The sequence below is a fragment of the Tupaia chinensis genome, unplaced genomic scaffold (assembly GCF_000334495.1).
Source record: "Tupaia chinensis unplaced genomic scaffold, TupChi_1.0 Scaffold000374_1, whole genome shotgun sequence".
NCBI classification, from domain to species: domain Eukaryota; kingdom Metazoa; phylum Chordata; class Mammalia; order Scandentia; family Tupaiidae; genus Tupaia; species Tupaia belangeri.
The window spans coordinates 383,469-397,216 of NW_006159872.1; the positions used below are offsets into that span (position 1 = coordinate 383,469).

Sequence of the window (13,748 nt, forward strand, 5' to 3'; positions counted from 1 at the left end):
GGGGGGTCTCGAGGCGGCACTGGCGGAGGCGGGGCCCGACTTCGGGACCGGAGTTCTTTGAAGGTGGTGACTTCCCGGGCAGGTGCGGAGGAAGAGCCCAACGACCCGGTGGGGGGCAGCTCGGTGTCTGGCGAGAAGACAATGAGCCAGTCGCTGCGATCTTTCTTGGCCTGCGGCACCAGGGGCAGCCCCGGGCCCCGCTTGCGCTTCTGGGCCAGCTCGTGGAAGGACGTGATGGTCCGATGGGGCACCGGCTCCTCGCTGACGTCACTTCTCCATCCCCCATCAGTTTTCCCTGCATCTGTTTTCGAGCCAGAATCAGTTATTCCTGTGTTGGTTTTCCAACCAGCCTCGACTTTTCCAGGTTCGGGTTTCCAGCTAGAATTAGTATTTCCGTTGGTTTTCCAGTCAGAGTTATTGTTCTCGGTGATTTTCCATCCACCTTCCGTTTTCTCTGTGTCAATTTTCCAAATGGGATTAATTTTCCAGCTGGGCTCTGTTTTCCCGGCGTCGATTTTCCCATCATCCGCCTCGGAGAGCTCGGAGGTGGGGAGGTCCTGCTCCCCACTCTCGTCCTCTTCCTCCAGGCCGGGCGAAGGGAGATCCTGGCAGGTGGTCAGGGCGTTGCAGTTCGAGTCCAGGCCAGGGCCGGGTGGGGAGGACGCTCCAGAGCAGGAATCCGGAGAGCAGCAGAAGCTGTCCGGGGAGCAGGTGCCAGGGCCTGCCGAAGCCAGCGGGGAGCCCTGCTCCAGGGGAACAATGCTGGGCTGAGGGTGGGCATCATCATTGCCGGGAAGGTCCCGGGAGTAGACGGAGACCGGGGACTCGTCGGGGCTAAGATCTGAGCAGGAGCTGAGAGAGGAGGAGCAGCCGGGGTCTGAGGGAGAGGCAGCCCCCTCTTCCTCCTGTGAAGGGTCCTGCCGGTTTTCCAGGCCAGGCCCATGCTCCTGGCAGCAGCGACAGGGCACGGCTGGGCTGTTGGAATTGGCGTCCACCAGGGTCCCGCTGCAGGGACCCCTGCTTTCTTTGCCCCCAGTGTCTCCTGGGGGAGGGGGTGTGCTCAAGGGCCCCTCCCTCAGTTCGGGACGGCGGGACAAGTGCAGGCCCAGAGAGACGTGCTGGAGGTGGATGTGGTTGAGGTTGCAGAGTAAAGCCCTCTGAGGGGACAACATGGTGCCAGCAGCGACGAGGTGGCCTCCAGAGAACCAGGAGGATCTGGTCTTTCACATCCGTCTACCTGGCAACCACAGGCACAGACCTAGAAGACAGGGGTGGTGAAACCCAGCTCTGAGGGCATGAGCCCCTGGAAGGGCGTCGAGGTGACCGGTGTCGGGGTCAGGGCGGGGAAGACAGGCTGCTCTGGACAACATTTAAATAAGATGCAAATCGCCATCGACTCGCCACTAGTTCCCACTGCAGTGTTTGCAGGTGGAGTCGGATGTAACCCCCCGGGAATGCAGCGGGGAGGGCCAGAGATTGCGGCTGCGCTGAATCTCCGTGAGGGTGCGGAGGCCTGGAAGGGGACGGGACCCAGTCTGCGGCAATCAGCCGTCCAGCCTACCCCTCCCTCCCAGGGGAAAGGGCCAAGGGGAGACCCCGCCCAGATGCTCTGAATGAGGCGAGGACAGGGCGCAGGGTTTGGCTGATTAATGCAAGAAAGAGGCGGAGGCTGCAGGGTGGAAGGAGGGTGTAGCCGGCCCCCTGTCAGCACTGTGCAGGGCTTTGCCAGCATCCACCCCGCAGCCGTGGTGCGCCCTCCATTCTCTGCATTCGTCTCCATCATCCCGCCACCCCACCCCTTCTGTATTCATTTTTACGCTTTCCTCTCTTGCCCCATCCCGAGTGCCCCAGTCCATTCATCCACACCCGTAAGGCGAGCCCTCCTTACCAGGGTCCTCCTGGAACCTCTCCTGGATTTGGGCTAGTCGGCAGCTCCCACGGTCCAGGTCCCCGCCCGGCGGGGCAGACAGCGGAGGGGAGGGGCACTGGAACAACCCTCCCGGCTGCGCAGCCGCACCCCTTCCTGCGCGGGCGTGGCCTAGCCCAGACCCGCCCCTAGTGCTTGACGTCTCGATTGTGTCATCCACCTGGACCCAGTTCACAGCTTTGATAGGTCCTAGCTTTCGGTCTCAAGGAACCCTGGTGCAAGAGCCTCGGTCCGCTTCTGTGCAGCCACCCCACCCCCATTCTCGACAGAGCCAGGCCCGCTGCCTCAAGGAAGAACGGAACCACAGGAAGGTTACACAATAATTTATTGAAAGCCTCCCCTCTCTACCCTTGGAATCTCTAGGTCACTTCTTCCGCTTATAGATCTTGTCTGCTAGCCTCAGGAAGATGGCTTGGGGCAGAGGTGCCGCGTACTGCTTGATGAGGCCCAGGAGGCGACTGTAACTGTCTTCCTCGTGCTGCCTGAACACGGCCTGCAGGTCCAGTTCCTCGTATAAAGCCTTCACCCGGGCCACCTTCTCGGCCTCCTTCTGGCCGTAATTTTCCTGGAAGGGGTTGGAGGCAGGAAAATGGGCTGAGCCTTCCCCAGGGCCTGCCTCCACTGCCCTCCCGCACGTTCCAGACCATTTCCAAAGCCATTTGCTCCACTCCTGTCTCAAAGTTCAAGTGTCTTAGATGCTGGCATCTTCCCCACGCCAACTGTTCAGATATTGCACCGGCCTCAGCTCCCTCCATTCATGGTTTCTCCACCTCGGCACTACAGAAGTTTGAGGCCAGATAATGCTTTAAGGGAGCTGTTTTGTGCATCGTGAGATGTTTGGCAGTGTCCTTAGCTCCACCTGCTAGACACGCACACAGTGTTTTAAGGACAAGAAATGTCACTGATGGGGACCAGCAGTTAGCGTAATGGCTATGTTGCTGGACTCCCATGTAGTCGACCGCGGTTTGAGTCCCGGACCCAGTGGCTTCAACTCACACCAGGAGTGCGTGTGCGTGCGTGCCCAAGATCCCGAGAGGAGAATGGAGGAGAAGGGATTGTGGCATGGCCATCCCCTTTGGGGAGGTGATTTCTTACTTTCTGTTTCTTTCTGGCAAGTGCACACCCCCTATGGCAAAACCTCTCCAAAAAAAGAAAAAAAAGAAATCAGTGATGATGCCAAATGTCCCCTGGAAGCAATTACCACCCCCGAACCACTGAACCATCCAAGCACCACTCTTCTGTCCTCTTTCTGATCAGTGCAGGGACCCCTCGCCCTGTCCTGGGCACCTGTAAGATCTGGCGCTGCTCCGGAGTGGCCCGCTGCAGACACTGAACCACCAGCCAGCTGCATTTGTTGTCCTGGATGTCAGTGCCAACCTTGCCCGTCATGCTGGGGTCCCCAAAGAGGTCAAGGTAGTCATCCTGGGCAGGGGGCAGAAAGAAGAAATGAAGAGGCTCCCAGGCAGGGGAGGAGAACTAGTGCCTGCCCTCGACGGCTGCCCGGGCCCTCCTACCTGAATCTGGAAGAACTCTCCCATCTCCAACAGGATCTTCCTGGCGTTGGCATGCTCCTTCTCCCCGTCAATGCCCGCCTACAGGGAGAGGGCGACTCAGAAGCCCAGCCCAGAGGGCCGTCATCTTGCAGCTGCTTCCCCCCTGGGTCTACACTACTGCAGCCCCCATACCAGCTCTCCTGTCAGACTGCTTGGCTTCCCACCGGTCCAAGCCATATCCTACTTCCTGGCCAGGCCTTCCTGGGAGTCTAGAAGAGATAAATCTCTCCCAGGGGCCTCAGTCTCTTCTCCCACTATGCTCAGTCTCAAGTCTCTCTGATCCCTCTGCCAGAGCTTTCTGCCACCTCCCACCTCTTTCAGGGTGAAAGGAAACCTGCAGAAGTGAGGTCAAGATTCAGCAAGTCCCACTGACTGCCCTGAAGCCAGCCTTCTCCCTGGCACCCAGAATGTCTCCTCCCGACTCCAACCCACACTCAGACGCAGTATTAAATAAGTGCTTATTAGGGCTAAGCAGTTTCATAAGCCTTGCCTTGGTTAATCCTGATAGTCTTATAGGAATCTTATCTTCTTCTTTTTTTTAAGTTCTTCTATAGGGTGTGTGCACTTACCAGAGAGAGACAGAGAAAGAGAGGGAAAGTAAGAAATCACCCCCAAAGGGAGACAGCCATGTCACGATCCCTTCTATTCCATTCTCCTCTTGGGATTTTTTGAGCGCACACACACGCCTCAAGTCATGTTCCAGCCACCGGGTCTGGGACTCAAACCACGTAGTCAGTCATGGGGCATTCAGCTGCCCTAACCTCCGGGCCACGTGATGGCCTTATCCCCATCTTACAGCTAAGGAAAGGCTCGGGGAGAGTCAGTGGCTTGCTCCAGGTCACACAGCCACTCAGTGGGACACCAGACTGGGACATCTGCTGTGCCTTCCCGCCCGAAGCACCGGCAGGGCGCTGTGGGAGGGCACTCACCATATACATTGCGGCGGCCACCGGGAGGTAGAAGGAGTAGAAAGCCGTCTTGAACTTGACGATAGACTTATACCTGTAGGGCAGAAGGCACGTTCTCAGCAGTGCAGCGCCCACCCTGAGCCGCCCTCCCTGTCTACACATGGCCCCCACCACCCCTCACCTCTTCTCAGTGAATCGGTCGAGATCCACGTTGCCCTGGGGGGCAGTGATGAGGTCCAGGGTCTGTCCGATCTCAGTCTGATAGGAAGTCTAAGGACAAGGAGGTTGGCCCCTGAGCAGGCTGTCTCCAGGCACAGCCCCACCTCGTTTCCCACGGCAGCACAGCGGGGAGAGGCCCTACAACTCGAGGCCCGTACTCACATGGTCCTTATCACCCTGCTTCCAACCACACCAGGACAGGGGAGCCCTTTTTGTTTTGTTTTGTTTTCCTCCAATTCAAGATAGAGAATGCACATGCAAGAGGGATGGAGAGAGAGAAGCGCCCTCGATAGGGTCTTGCCGTGCTGCGACCCCCTTTTCCCAGCCCTCCAGCTCCTCAGCATCCTGAGCACACACAAGGACGCCTGGGTGTTTTCGGACAGACCAAGGGCTCCACCTCTGTGGACGGTCATGTGACTTCAGCCCTGCAGTACAATACACCTCGGCGGCATGAGAAGCCCCTCCTGCTACCACACTGCCCTTCTCAGCTCCTTCCCTTCCCCTGCCAGCCCTAGGAATCTCCTGTGACGGGACTGTCCGATGGGGGCAGAGCTTCAGCGGGCAGCCCGGGCACTGAGTCCTGGTCTGCCGCACACCTGCAGGAAAAGCTCCATCAGGTTCAGGTAGTAGGGCTGCTCCCGGCAGTAGTGCTTCAGCAGGCGGTAGATACAGGCTTCCAGAAGCAGAGCATCATTGACGGCGTCCAAACCGATGCCTGGCTATCAGGGACACGGGGAGAAAGGAGCAATCCATCTCTGGCCTAGACTCAGCAAGAACAGTTACCCAAACTCCAAAATCCGGCTGTACAGAACCACCTCCCTCTGAAGGTCTCCATCCCCCCTGCTCCCTCCCACCCAAGTCACCTTCTGATACCAGCAGATCTGCCCCCGGCGGGTGAGGGATGAATCCATGATATCGTCCGACACCAGGAGGAACGCTTGCAGCTAGGGGAAGGGAGAATGGGGTGAGACCGCCACTGCCGGGGCTCCCAACACAGTCCATCCCTCAGCAACATGGATGCTACTTTGGACAGTCACTATGACGAGGGTGGGCTGGAGGGAGGGCCTCTGTTCTGGGCTATGTGCTTGGAAAGCTGCATGACCTCTTTGGTTCAGACTCCTCGTCTATAAAATGGGATTACAACATTCTTGTTTTAGACCCAGCAGGTGGTATGATAGTTAAGGTGCGGGACTCCCATATGGCTGACCGCAGTTCAAGTCCCAGACCCAGCTGCTTGAAACACACCGGTCATGTGTGCATGCATGCCCAAAATCCTGCGAGGAGAATGGAGAAGAGACTGTGGCATGGCCATCCCCCCAGGGCGTGACTTCTTGCTTTCTGTCTCTCTCCACAAGCGCATTTCCATTGTTTTACCACCTGGCCTCAAAATGCAGGTTTTTATGTGACTTCTCTTCTTTGTTAAATATAGGGAACTTAACTTGAAAAAGATCTTCAAAGACTCTCAGTAGGCTGACAGTTCTCAGTCTCTGCTTTAGAATAATTTTTGGAAGAACTTGTATCACTTTTAGAACTGTCACCTCCTTAGAGGAAAGGACAGACACTGCTCTTCCCAGTTCCCAGGCCACAGTCCATCCACAGCTTTCTCCGGTTATCCGCATTTGTTAGGGTATTTCACTCTGTCTAAGTGGCTATAGCCCAGAGGCACAGAAACAAGGAAGAAAAAGAAACAGAGCACAACCCAGGGGCCAGCAGGTGGTGTGGAGCATAAGGCGACTGCATCCCGCTTGGTGGACTACACAGTTTGAGTCCCAGACCCAGTGACTTGAAAATCACACCAGGCATATGTGTATGCGTGCCCAAAATCCCAAGAGAAGAAGAGAGAAGGGATTATAGTGCGGCCATGCCTAGGAGGGGATTTCTTTCTTTCCCTCTCTCTCTCTGTACGGTGAGCATACATAGCAAATTTAACACACACACACAACCCAGGACCACTCCCACCCCAGGCCCTCCACTCCAGGGAACCTCTTCTCCTTCCCTTCCCCAGCCCCCGCTCACCAGTTCCACACACCAGCCCACAGTCAGGGCCCTCTGGAGACTATCGGCATCCTGCTTCCTGGGCTCCACCAGCTCCCGGAACGCCACCAGCACCGTTATACCCCGGTTATACTTGCCTCCAACGGCGTTGTACTCCAGGACCTGGAGGAGGAAGGGGCATTTGCATGCAAAGAGCAGCTACTCAGACATCCCTCCTGGTCCTCTTCCGACCACTACCTAACTTTCGCAAGCTTACTTACTTCCCAGGACCTGTTCCATGCGGATCCAGCTGCCTTAGCGCATGCCACTGCTAGGCCACTCCACCACTGGCAGATCCTCCCCAACCCGCCTCCCCTCTAGGGAGCCTCTACAATTGCTACTCTTTTGGCTCCTTCCCCCAAGTCTTGGAGCACAGCTAGAGTTCCCAGGGGCCCAGGCACCTTGTCTTCCCCAGTTTACTTAAAAGGGCCAGGGTGGGATTAAATTCTGCTCCCGGGCTCATTTTGCCAGCACACATACTAACACTAGAATGGCAGAGATTACTATAGCCCCTGCACAAGGATGACACCCAAACGAAAAAATGAAATTCTGCTCCCAAGCCCAGGGAAAACTCAGGACACACTGTGGAATGGCTGGCTTGCTCCAGTCCCTCCTCAGGCCCTGCCCTATCCCCCACTCTCTTAGACTTCCCACTGCCTTCTGCCCAGAATTCAACCCATTTCCCAACGAAATGCTTCCCTCACTGCAGTAAAGGTGAGGCTCCTCCAAAGCTGGTTAGCAGAGGTGCTCGGAAGGGACCCAAGTTGGGAAAATCTATCTCCCTCCTTCCTATGGGGCCTCCTACTCTGCCTGCTGCTGACTTGGGCTCTACCTGACCTAATTTATTAGGAAGACTTCCCTTTTAATCCCCATCCCATTTTCTTGCTTCCCCTCACACAGATGAGACAGACAGCATTTATAAAAAGAACTTTACTACTTTAAAACAAGGGGGGGGGCAGGGGAGGAATTAGGCAACTTAAGTATCACAGCAATAGCTGATATCTTAGAATAGGGGTTTCTGAGAGCAGCAGAGGGCGTAACAGTTACATTACTGGACTCTCACATGGGCAACCAAGGTTCAAGACCACCAGACTAGGTGGCTCGAAAATCACGCTGGGCAAACGTGTGTGCATGCCCAAGATCCCAGGAGCAGAATGGAGAAGAAGGGATTGAGGCGTGGCCCCAACCTGGGGGGTGATTTTTTCACCTTCCTTCTCACCGTGTCTGTCTCTCTGTCTCTTTCTCCCTCTCGCCCCAGCAAGCACACACATACACTCTAAAGCAAAAACCTCTTCATAAATAAACAAACGGGGGTTTCTGATTTTATAACTTTACTCGGGCCCTAGAAAGACGGGACAACCTCAGACTGCCTTCCTCTCAGGTCTCTGCCACAGTAGAACCATATGATTTCAGGCACAAAATCAAAGACTTAACAGATTCAAGGCCTCCACGCCCGTGCAAAGCAGTGTGGATGGCGGACTTTCTTCAGAGCCAAAAGTCAGGCTGATGAGCTGAGTAAGTGTACCTGCCCAGGCCCCACCGCCTCCAAAGCAGACCCAAGGCTGCTCAGGTAAAAGCTTTCTCCCACCTCTATCATAAGCCCCCTACCACAGCTGAATCCCACGTATATGCAGAGTGACAAAAGGTTTGCTCTCTCAAGTCATGAGTCCCTCACCTCCTTAAGCCGGACAATAGCATCTCTTGTCTCTGGGTTCCCCAACTCATCCTCAGTCAGCACCTTGACAATCTGGGAGAAGTGCTGGATGAAATCCTGCCTTTCCTGGGCATAGACATCTGATTTTTGGTTTCCATTCATTCTGTAAGAGGAGCAAAGTGCTCTAGGAAAAGGAAGAAAAAGTCAGAAACTTCAACTACAGCTTCCCTCCCCAAGACCCTTCACCCCAACCACACTCACCGGGGCTCCTCTGTCCACGCTTGGCACCAGCAGCGGGCACTGTGCCAGGCCCCCAGAACTGAGCACCCGTGCACCAGGGAGGGCCGCCACAGGAAACCCAGGCACCTCTCCTGGGGTGCCCAGCAGGGGGCCGGCAGCAGGAAGACCCCCACAGATCTCAGCCAGCGGGACAGGGGCATCGTGGGTGTGGCATAGGGAGGAGGCACCAAGCACTCCCTGCAGGGGCAAGCACCGAAGGCAGATGCATGGTGGCAGCTCCCGGGATGACCCTCAACCCCATCCTTTTACCTCTAGGCCCAGAATGCCCACTCTCTTGTGAACTGAGACTGGAACAATTATAGAAAGAAGCTATATAGGGGGGCCAGCAGATAGCATGGTGGTTGGCTGACTGTAGTTCCAGTCCCAGACCTGGCGGCTTGCTCTCACTTTCTCTATCTCAATCCTTCTCTCTCAAAACTTTTAAAAATAATAATACTAAATAAAATTTAAATAATTCTTTAAATAAAAAAAGAAGCTATACAAGGAACAAAAGTATGGCTGAGTGATCGCCACTTCAGAGCTGGGAGGGCCCTAAGTTACCTTATTGCACAGCGCCAAACTGAGGCTCTAGCAGAGGCAGAGCCAATCTAGAACCCAGGTCTTCCCTGGCAGGTGGTGGAAAGGAGTAGCTAGGCTCTGAGCTGTGCCCGAAGGAGAGAACTGGGGCCAGAACCCATGGGTGCTGAGGACATGTGGGTTCTGGGCCTCACAGGCTGTGCGGGGGCTGCTCACATAGCCTCGGAGCCTCTCTGGGCGTGTGGGGACCGCTTGCTGCAAAGGAGCAAACCGGAGTCCAGGCACGTCCGGGGTTCCAAAGGACACAGGCAGTTCTGAAGTTTCTGCACGCCCGAAAAGCAGGCCAGTCGGGTTCACAGAGCCCCACAACGCAGAAACTATACTGCCACCACAGGATAGGCTTCCGGTGCCTCACAGCACCGCTATCGAAGTAAGGCCGCGTGACCGGCGCCCGCCTAAGGTACCAGCAAAAGTTCCCTCTCACCTGTTTCTGGACGCTGGTTCTCGCCTAGTGCAAACTGTCGGCGGGGTACTACTAAAAGCTGAACCGGCTCGGCGCTCGGCTCTCTGGGTCTAGTAGTTCCCGAGCTCCCTTCGCTGTGGGCAGAAGTGCGTCATTAAACTACAACTCCCGGCGTGCCGCGGGAGGGACAGAGACAACGTGATCCCGCGTGGCTGGCTGGGCGGAGACGGACCGCGCTGATTGGCTGCTTGCCCTCGTATGAGCATGGGCCCTGTGACGGGCGACCAATGGAAGGGTGGTGCACAGAACCGTCCGCCCAGAAGGCGCGGCCGTCTGTGGTGGGCGGGATGGTGCCGGATTCCCCCGCACTTCTGCGCTGGAAACCGCCCAGGCTGGAAACGACCCATCCTGGCTCCTGTCTGTTAAACCTATTCTAATCTTCGGTTTTTATCTTCTTGTTCAGCTGAGTGGCGTGAACTCTGGCAGGACTAGCTTTGCCAGAAATCATTGGGCAACCGTAATCCTCATTAAGTGCCTTGAATCTGGCTTTCCTCATCTGTTGAATAAAGATGACAAAATAAGCTACAGAAAGTATTTGAAGGACTCAAGAAAGAGAAGACTCAGAGCACAAGCTAGAACCATCACTCTTACAACTTTACCAGCCCACCGTGGCTAGACCCTTAGCCCTTTCGCCATTAAACTTCCAGGTCCTCGTAGCTGCAACAACTCCACACATCCGGAAAGATGCTGAAACCCCAAACCAGCCAAGACATAATGGGCTTTGTACATGCTATGGCATAGATGATCCTTGAAGGCATTATGCTGAATGAAATAAGCCAGACAAGAGGATAAGCACTGTATGACTCCACTTAGGTGAAAAATCCAGAGTAGTCTGACTCGCAATACAGAGTAAGACTGATGGTTGCCAGGGGCTGGCAGCGAGAGGGAAATGAGTTATCATTTAATGGGTACAACTCTTCATTTGAAAGGTTGAAAAAAGTTCAGAAAATGCTGGTGATGATTGTGCCACAACGTGAATATACTTAGTCCCACTTAACGTATATACTTAAAAATGGTAGGGACCAGCAGTTAGCGTACTGGCTATGTCGCTGGACTCCCACGTAGTCAACCACCATTGGAGTCCTGGACTCAGTGGCTTAAACTCAAGCTGGGTGCGTGCGCGCTCAAGATCCTGAGAGGAGAATGGAGGAGAAGCGATTGCGGCGTGGCCATCCCTCCTGGGGGTGATTTCTAGCTTTCTGTCTCTCTGTCTCTCAATCTTTCCAGTGAGCACCCACACCATATAGCAAAAACTCTCCAGGAAAAAAAAAAAAAAAAGGTAAATTTTATGTATGTTGTATGACAATTTTAAACTAAGAATTACTATGCTATCTGAAGAGGAACTAGGAGGAGGTCCAGGAAAGCGCCAGTACCTGTGAGTAAGGTAGGACTGCTATCGCTTGTCAGGATTGGGTTTGCCATGCTGGGTGGCTCTACCTTGGGAGAGGAGCCCATATGTGAAAAACAAGAATCTCAAAGGAGGTAGAGATGAGACACCCGAGCCTCAGTGCTAAGATAACACTTCAGGAAAGGTTGCAAATCTGAGCTGGAGAAGAGGCAGTTCTGACTCCAGCTTCGCTGTCCTGAAGGATGAGGCCTCCACCTGCAAGTCATCCCATCCTTGTCCATGCAACTGGCCAGGCGCACCACCGTTTTGTAGCTTTGGATGGCAAAGGCCATTCAGAAAAATCTCCAGTTCAGGCCCAGCAGTTAGCGTAATGGCTATGTTGCTGAACTCCCATGTAGTCGACCATGGTTCATGTCCCGGACCAGGTGGTTTAAAACTCACGCCGGGCGCATGTGTGTGCGTGCCCAAGATCCCGAGAGGAGAATGGAGGAGAAGGGACTGCGGCATGGCCATCCCCCCTGGGGGGTGATTTCTCGTTTTCTGTCTCTCTGTCTCTCTCTGTCTTTCTGGCAAGCGTATGCACCCTCTAGCCAAAACCTCTCCAAAACTACAAAAATAAATAAATAAATGAGAGAGAAGAAGAAAATCTCCAGTGCAGCATTTCATAGAAGGGACCCAGGGAGGAGGATGGATGGCAAATTGAGACCGGAGCCCGGAGCAGTAGAGCCCCACATGAACAGCTTGGTAGTCTGAGAGATCCAGCCCATTTTCCTCTTGTTTATTCTCACTGCTGATATCTATATATGCAGTAGCTAATGATTCACGCACAAGTGAAACCTGCACTTTCACACACATAATAACCTACTGAATGCTCACAGAGACCCTGTAGGAAGTCCCCTTTAGCCTGCGTGTACTCCTCAAAGCTTTACGGCACTGAACCAACTTCATCCACCTGAAGGCTGCACATCTGCCTTTCATTACATGTCCCTCTCCAAGCCTGTGGATTCTTCCCTAAACCTATTTTTTCCTTGCCTTGCCCTCTGTCAAGACCTGGCTCATTGTGGCGCTGCTCGGTGCCTGGGCCCTTCTGGAGGTGTGTGTAGGACAAATACTCCATTTTCTTTCTATACCAACTGAAGGGAAATGGTTCTTCCCTCTAGGAAGTTGCTACTTTTTTTTTGTTTCAGGTTTTTGCCATAAGTATGAGTGTTTGCTGGAGAAAAAGAGAGGGAAAGTGAGAAATCACACCCCGGGGGGGACAGCCACACCTTATCCCTTCTCCTCCATTCTCCCCTGAGGACTTTGGGCACACATGCACATGAGCCCAGCGGGAGGTGCAACTTGCTGGGTCCAGCCATGTGGGCGTCCAACACCTTAACCACCATGCCACCTACTGACCCCAACTTCTGCTATTTTTAACACTTCACTCCTGTTGTTTTCTTCTTACTAATTTGTTTATTACTTCAATGAGCAAGAGAAAGATAGAGAAGCCAGTAGGTCCTGACACCACAGTCTACCCCAGCCTCAACCAGCCCAGATTATGGGCGTGCAAATAGATGCCCAGCACACTCAGGGAGGACACAGAACCCCAAGCTTCCCCTACTGGTGGCCTTACAGAATGTTACATTGTACCCCTGTACCGCAGTCAGGCCCCAGTATTTCATTTCTGATGTGTAGGAGTTGTTTCCCTCCCGGGACAATTTAATTCTACCGTTCTCTGCAGACGCCAATTCTACAATTCATTTCAGTTCTGACATTATCTTAACCATAGGTGAAGGGAAGATCAGTCTCCAAGCAAGCAGATGATGGAGTGGTTAAGGCACTGGGTTCCCACATACCCAACAGTGGTTCAATTCCCTGACCCAGTGGATCATACCACGTTTGTGTGCACACATGTCCAAAATCATTTTTTTTAAGCAAGAAATCACCCCCCAGGGGAATGGCCAAACCGCAATCCCTTCTCCTCCATTCTCCTCTCAGGACCTTGAGCACACATGCACATGTGCCCAGCATGAGTTTAAGCCACCCAGTCTGGGACTCGAACCGCAGTTGACTACATGGGAGTCCAGCAACCTAGCCATTATGCCAACTGCTGGTCCCATGCCCAAAATCTTCAAAGGAGAACGGATTAACACTGTCCTATACCAAACTAAAAAAGAAAAAAGAAAAAGCTGTGTAGTACTAGACAACACATGAAATGTAAGAAATGTTTAATTAATTAATAATAGACTCAAACCACAGTCAACCATGTGGAAGTCTAGTATCTCAACCACCTCGCCACCTGCTAGCCCCAGAAAAACAGTTTTCTTGGGGCCAGTAAATGGTGTAATGGTTACATTGCTGGACTTCCACATAGTCAACTGTGGTTCCAAGTCCCAGATCTGGCAGCTTTAAACTCTCTTGTGTGTGTGTGTGTGTGTGTGTGTGTGTGTGTGTGTGTGTCTCCAAAATCTGAAGAGGAGACTGGAGGACAGGGATTGTGACGTGACCATCCCCCTAAGGGGTGAGTTCTTGCTTTCTGTCCCTCTGTCTGTGTCTGGAGAGCTCACGTGCCCTGTATCAAAAAAATTCTGTTTCTTAAAAAATATATACAGGGACTAGCAGTTAGCATAATGGCTATGTCACTGGACTCCCATGTAGTCAACCACAGTTTGAGTCCCAGACCTGGTGGCTTAAACTCACACCAGGCGCATGTGTGTGCATATCCAAGATCCTGAGAGGAGAATGGAAGAGAAGGGATTGCAACGTGGTCATCCCCCCTGGGGG

The 13,748-nt window shown here is 53.8% G+C and overlaps 2 protein-coding genes across 5 annotated transcripts; both read right to left on the reverse strand.

Moving 5' to 3' along the window:
* Positions 1–2: 2 nt before the first annotated feature.
* LOC102487567 (RUN and SH3 domain-containing protein 1) lies at positions 3–2,191 on the reverse strand (the record flags this gene model as incomplete). Its single annotated transcript, XM_006153440.3, has 2 exons — positions 1,889–2,191; positions 3–1,258 (listed from the first exon to the last, which is right to left on the reverse strand). A coding segment is annotated over exon 2 (1,170 nt), but the record flags the coding sequence as incomplete, so codon positions are not given.
* A 43-nt stretch (positions 2,192–2,234) lies between these two features.
* FDPS (farnesyl diphosphate synthase) lies at positions 2,235–9,743 on the reverse strand. 4 transcript variants are annotated; one of them, XM_006153399.3, is made up of 11 exons: positions 9,596–9,689; positions 8,557–8,772; positions 8,317–8,458; positions 6,624–6,764; positions 5,471–5,551; positions 5,204–5,326; positions 4,570–4,658; positions 4,410–4,482; positions 3,442–3,519; positions 3,215–3,349; positions 2,235–2,492 (listed from the first exon to the last, which is right to left on the reverse strand). In XM_006153399.3, exons 2-11 carry the CDS (start codon positions 8,733–8,735, stop codon positions 2,292–2,294), a joined length of 1,242 nt encoding a protein of 413 aa, XP_006153461.1. In that variant the 5' UTR covers positions 8,736–8,772; positions 9,596–9,689; the 3' UTR covers positions 2,235–2,291. The 4 variants fall into 4 exon arrangements, with proteins under 4 accessions (XP_006153461.1, XP_006153460.1, XP_006153462.1 ...); XM_006153398.3 differs by having other exon boundaries at positions 8,317–8,479; XM_006153400.3 differs by lacking the exon at positions 8,557–8,772 and having other exon boundaries at positions 8,317–8,479; positions 9,596–9,743.
* Between the last annotated feature and the right edge of the window lie 4,005 nt (positions 9,744–13,748).

Coding starts and splice junctions, on each gene's coding strand:
- FDPS (XM_006153398.3), bottom strand. CDS start 8,735: ATGCCCCTGTCCCGCTGGCTGAGATCTGTGGGGGTCTTCCTGCTGCCG. Junction 6,765..8,316: donor CTATTGTCCGGCTTAAGGAG/GTGAGGGACTCA, acceptor TTCCTCCTCCAG/GTCCTGGAGTACAACGCCGT. Junction 3,520..4,409: donor TGGCCGCCGCAATGTATATG/GTGAGTGCCCTC, acceptor CTCTCCCTGTAG/GCGGGCATTGACGGGGAGAA.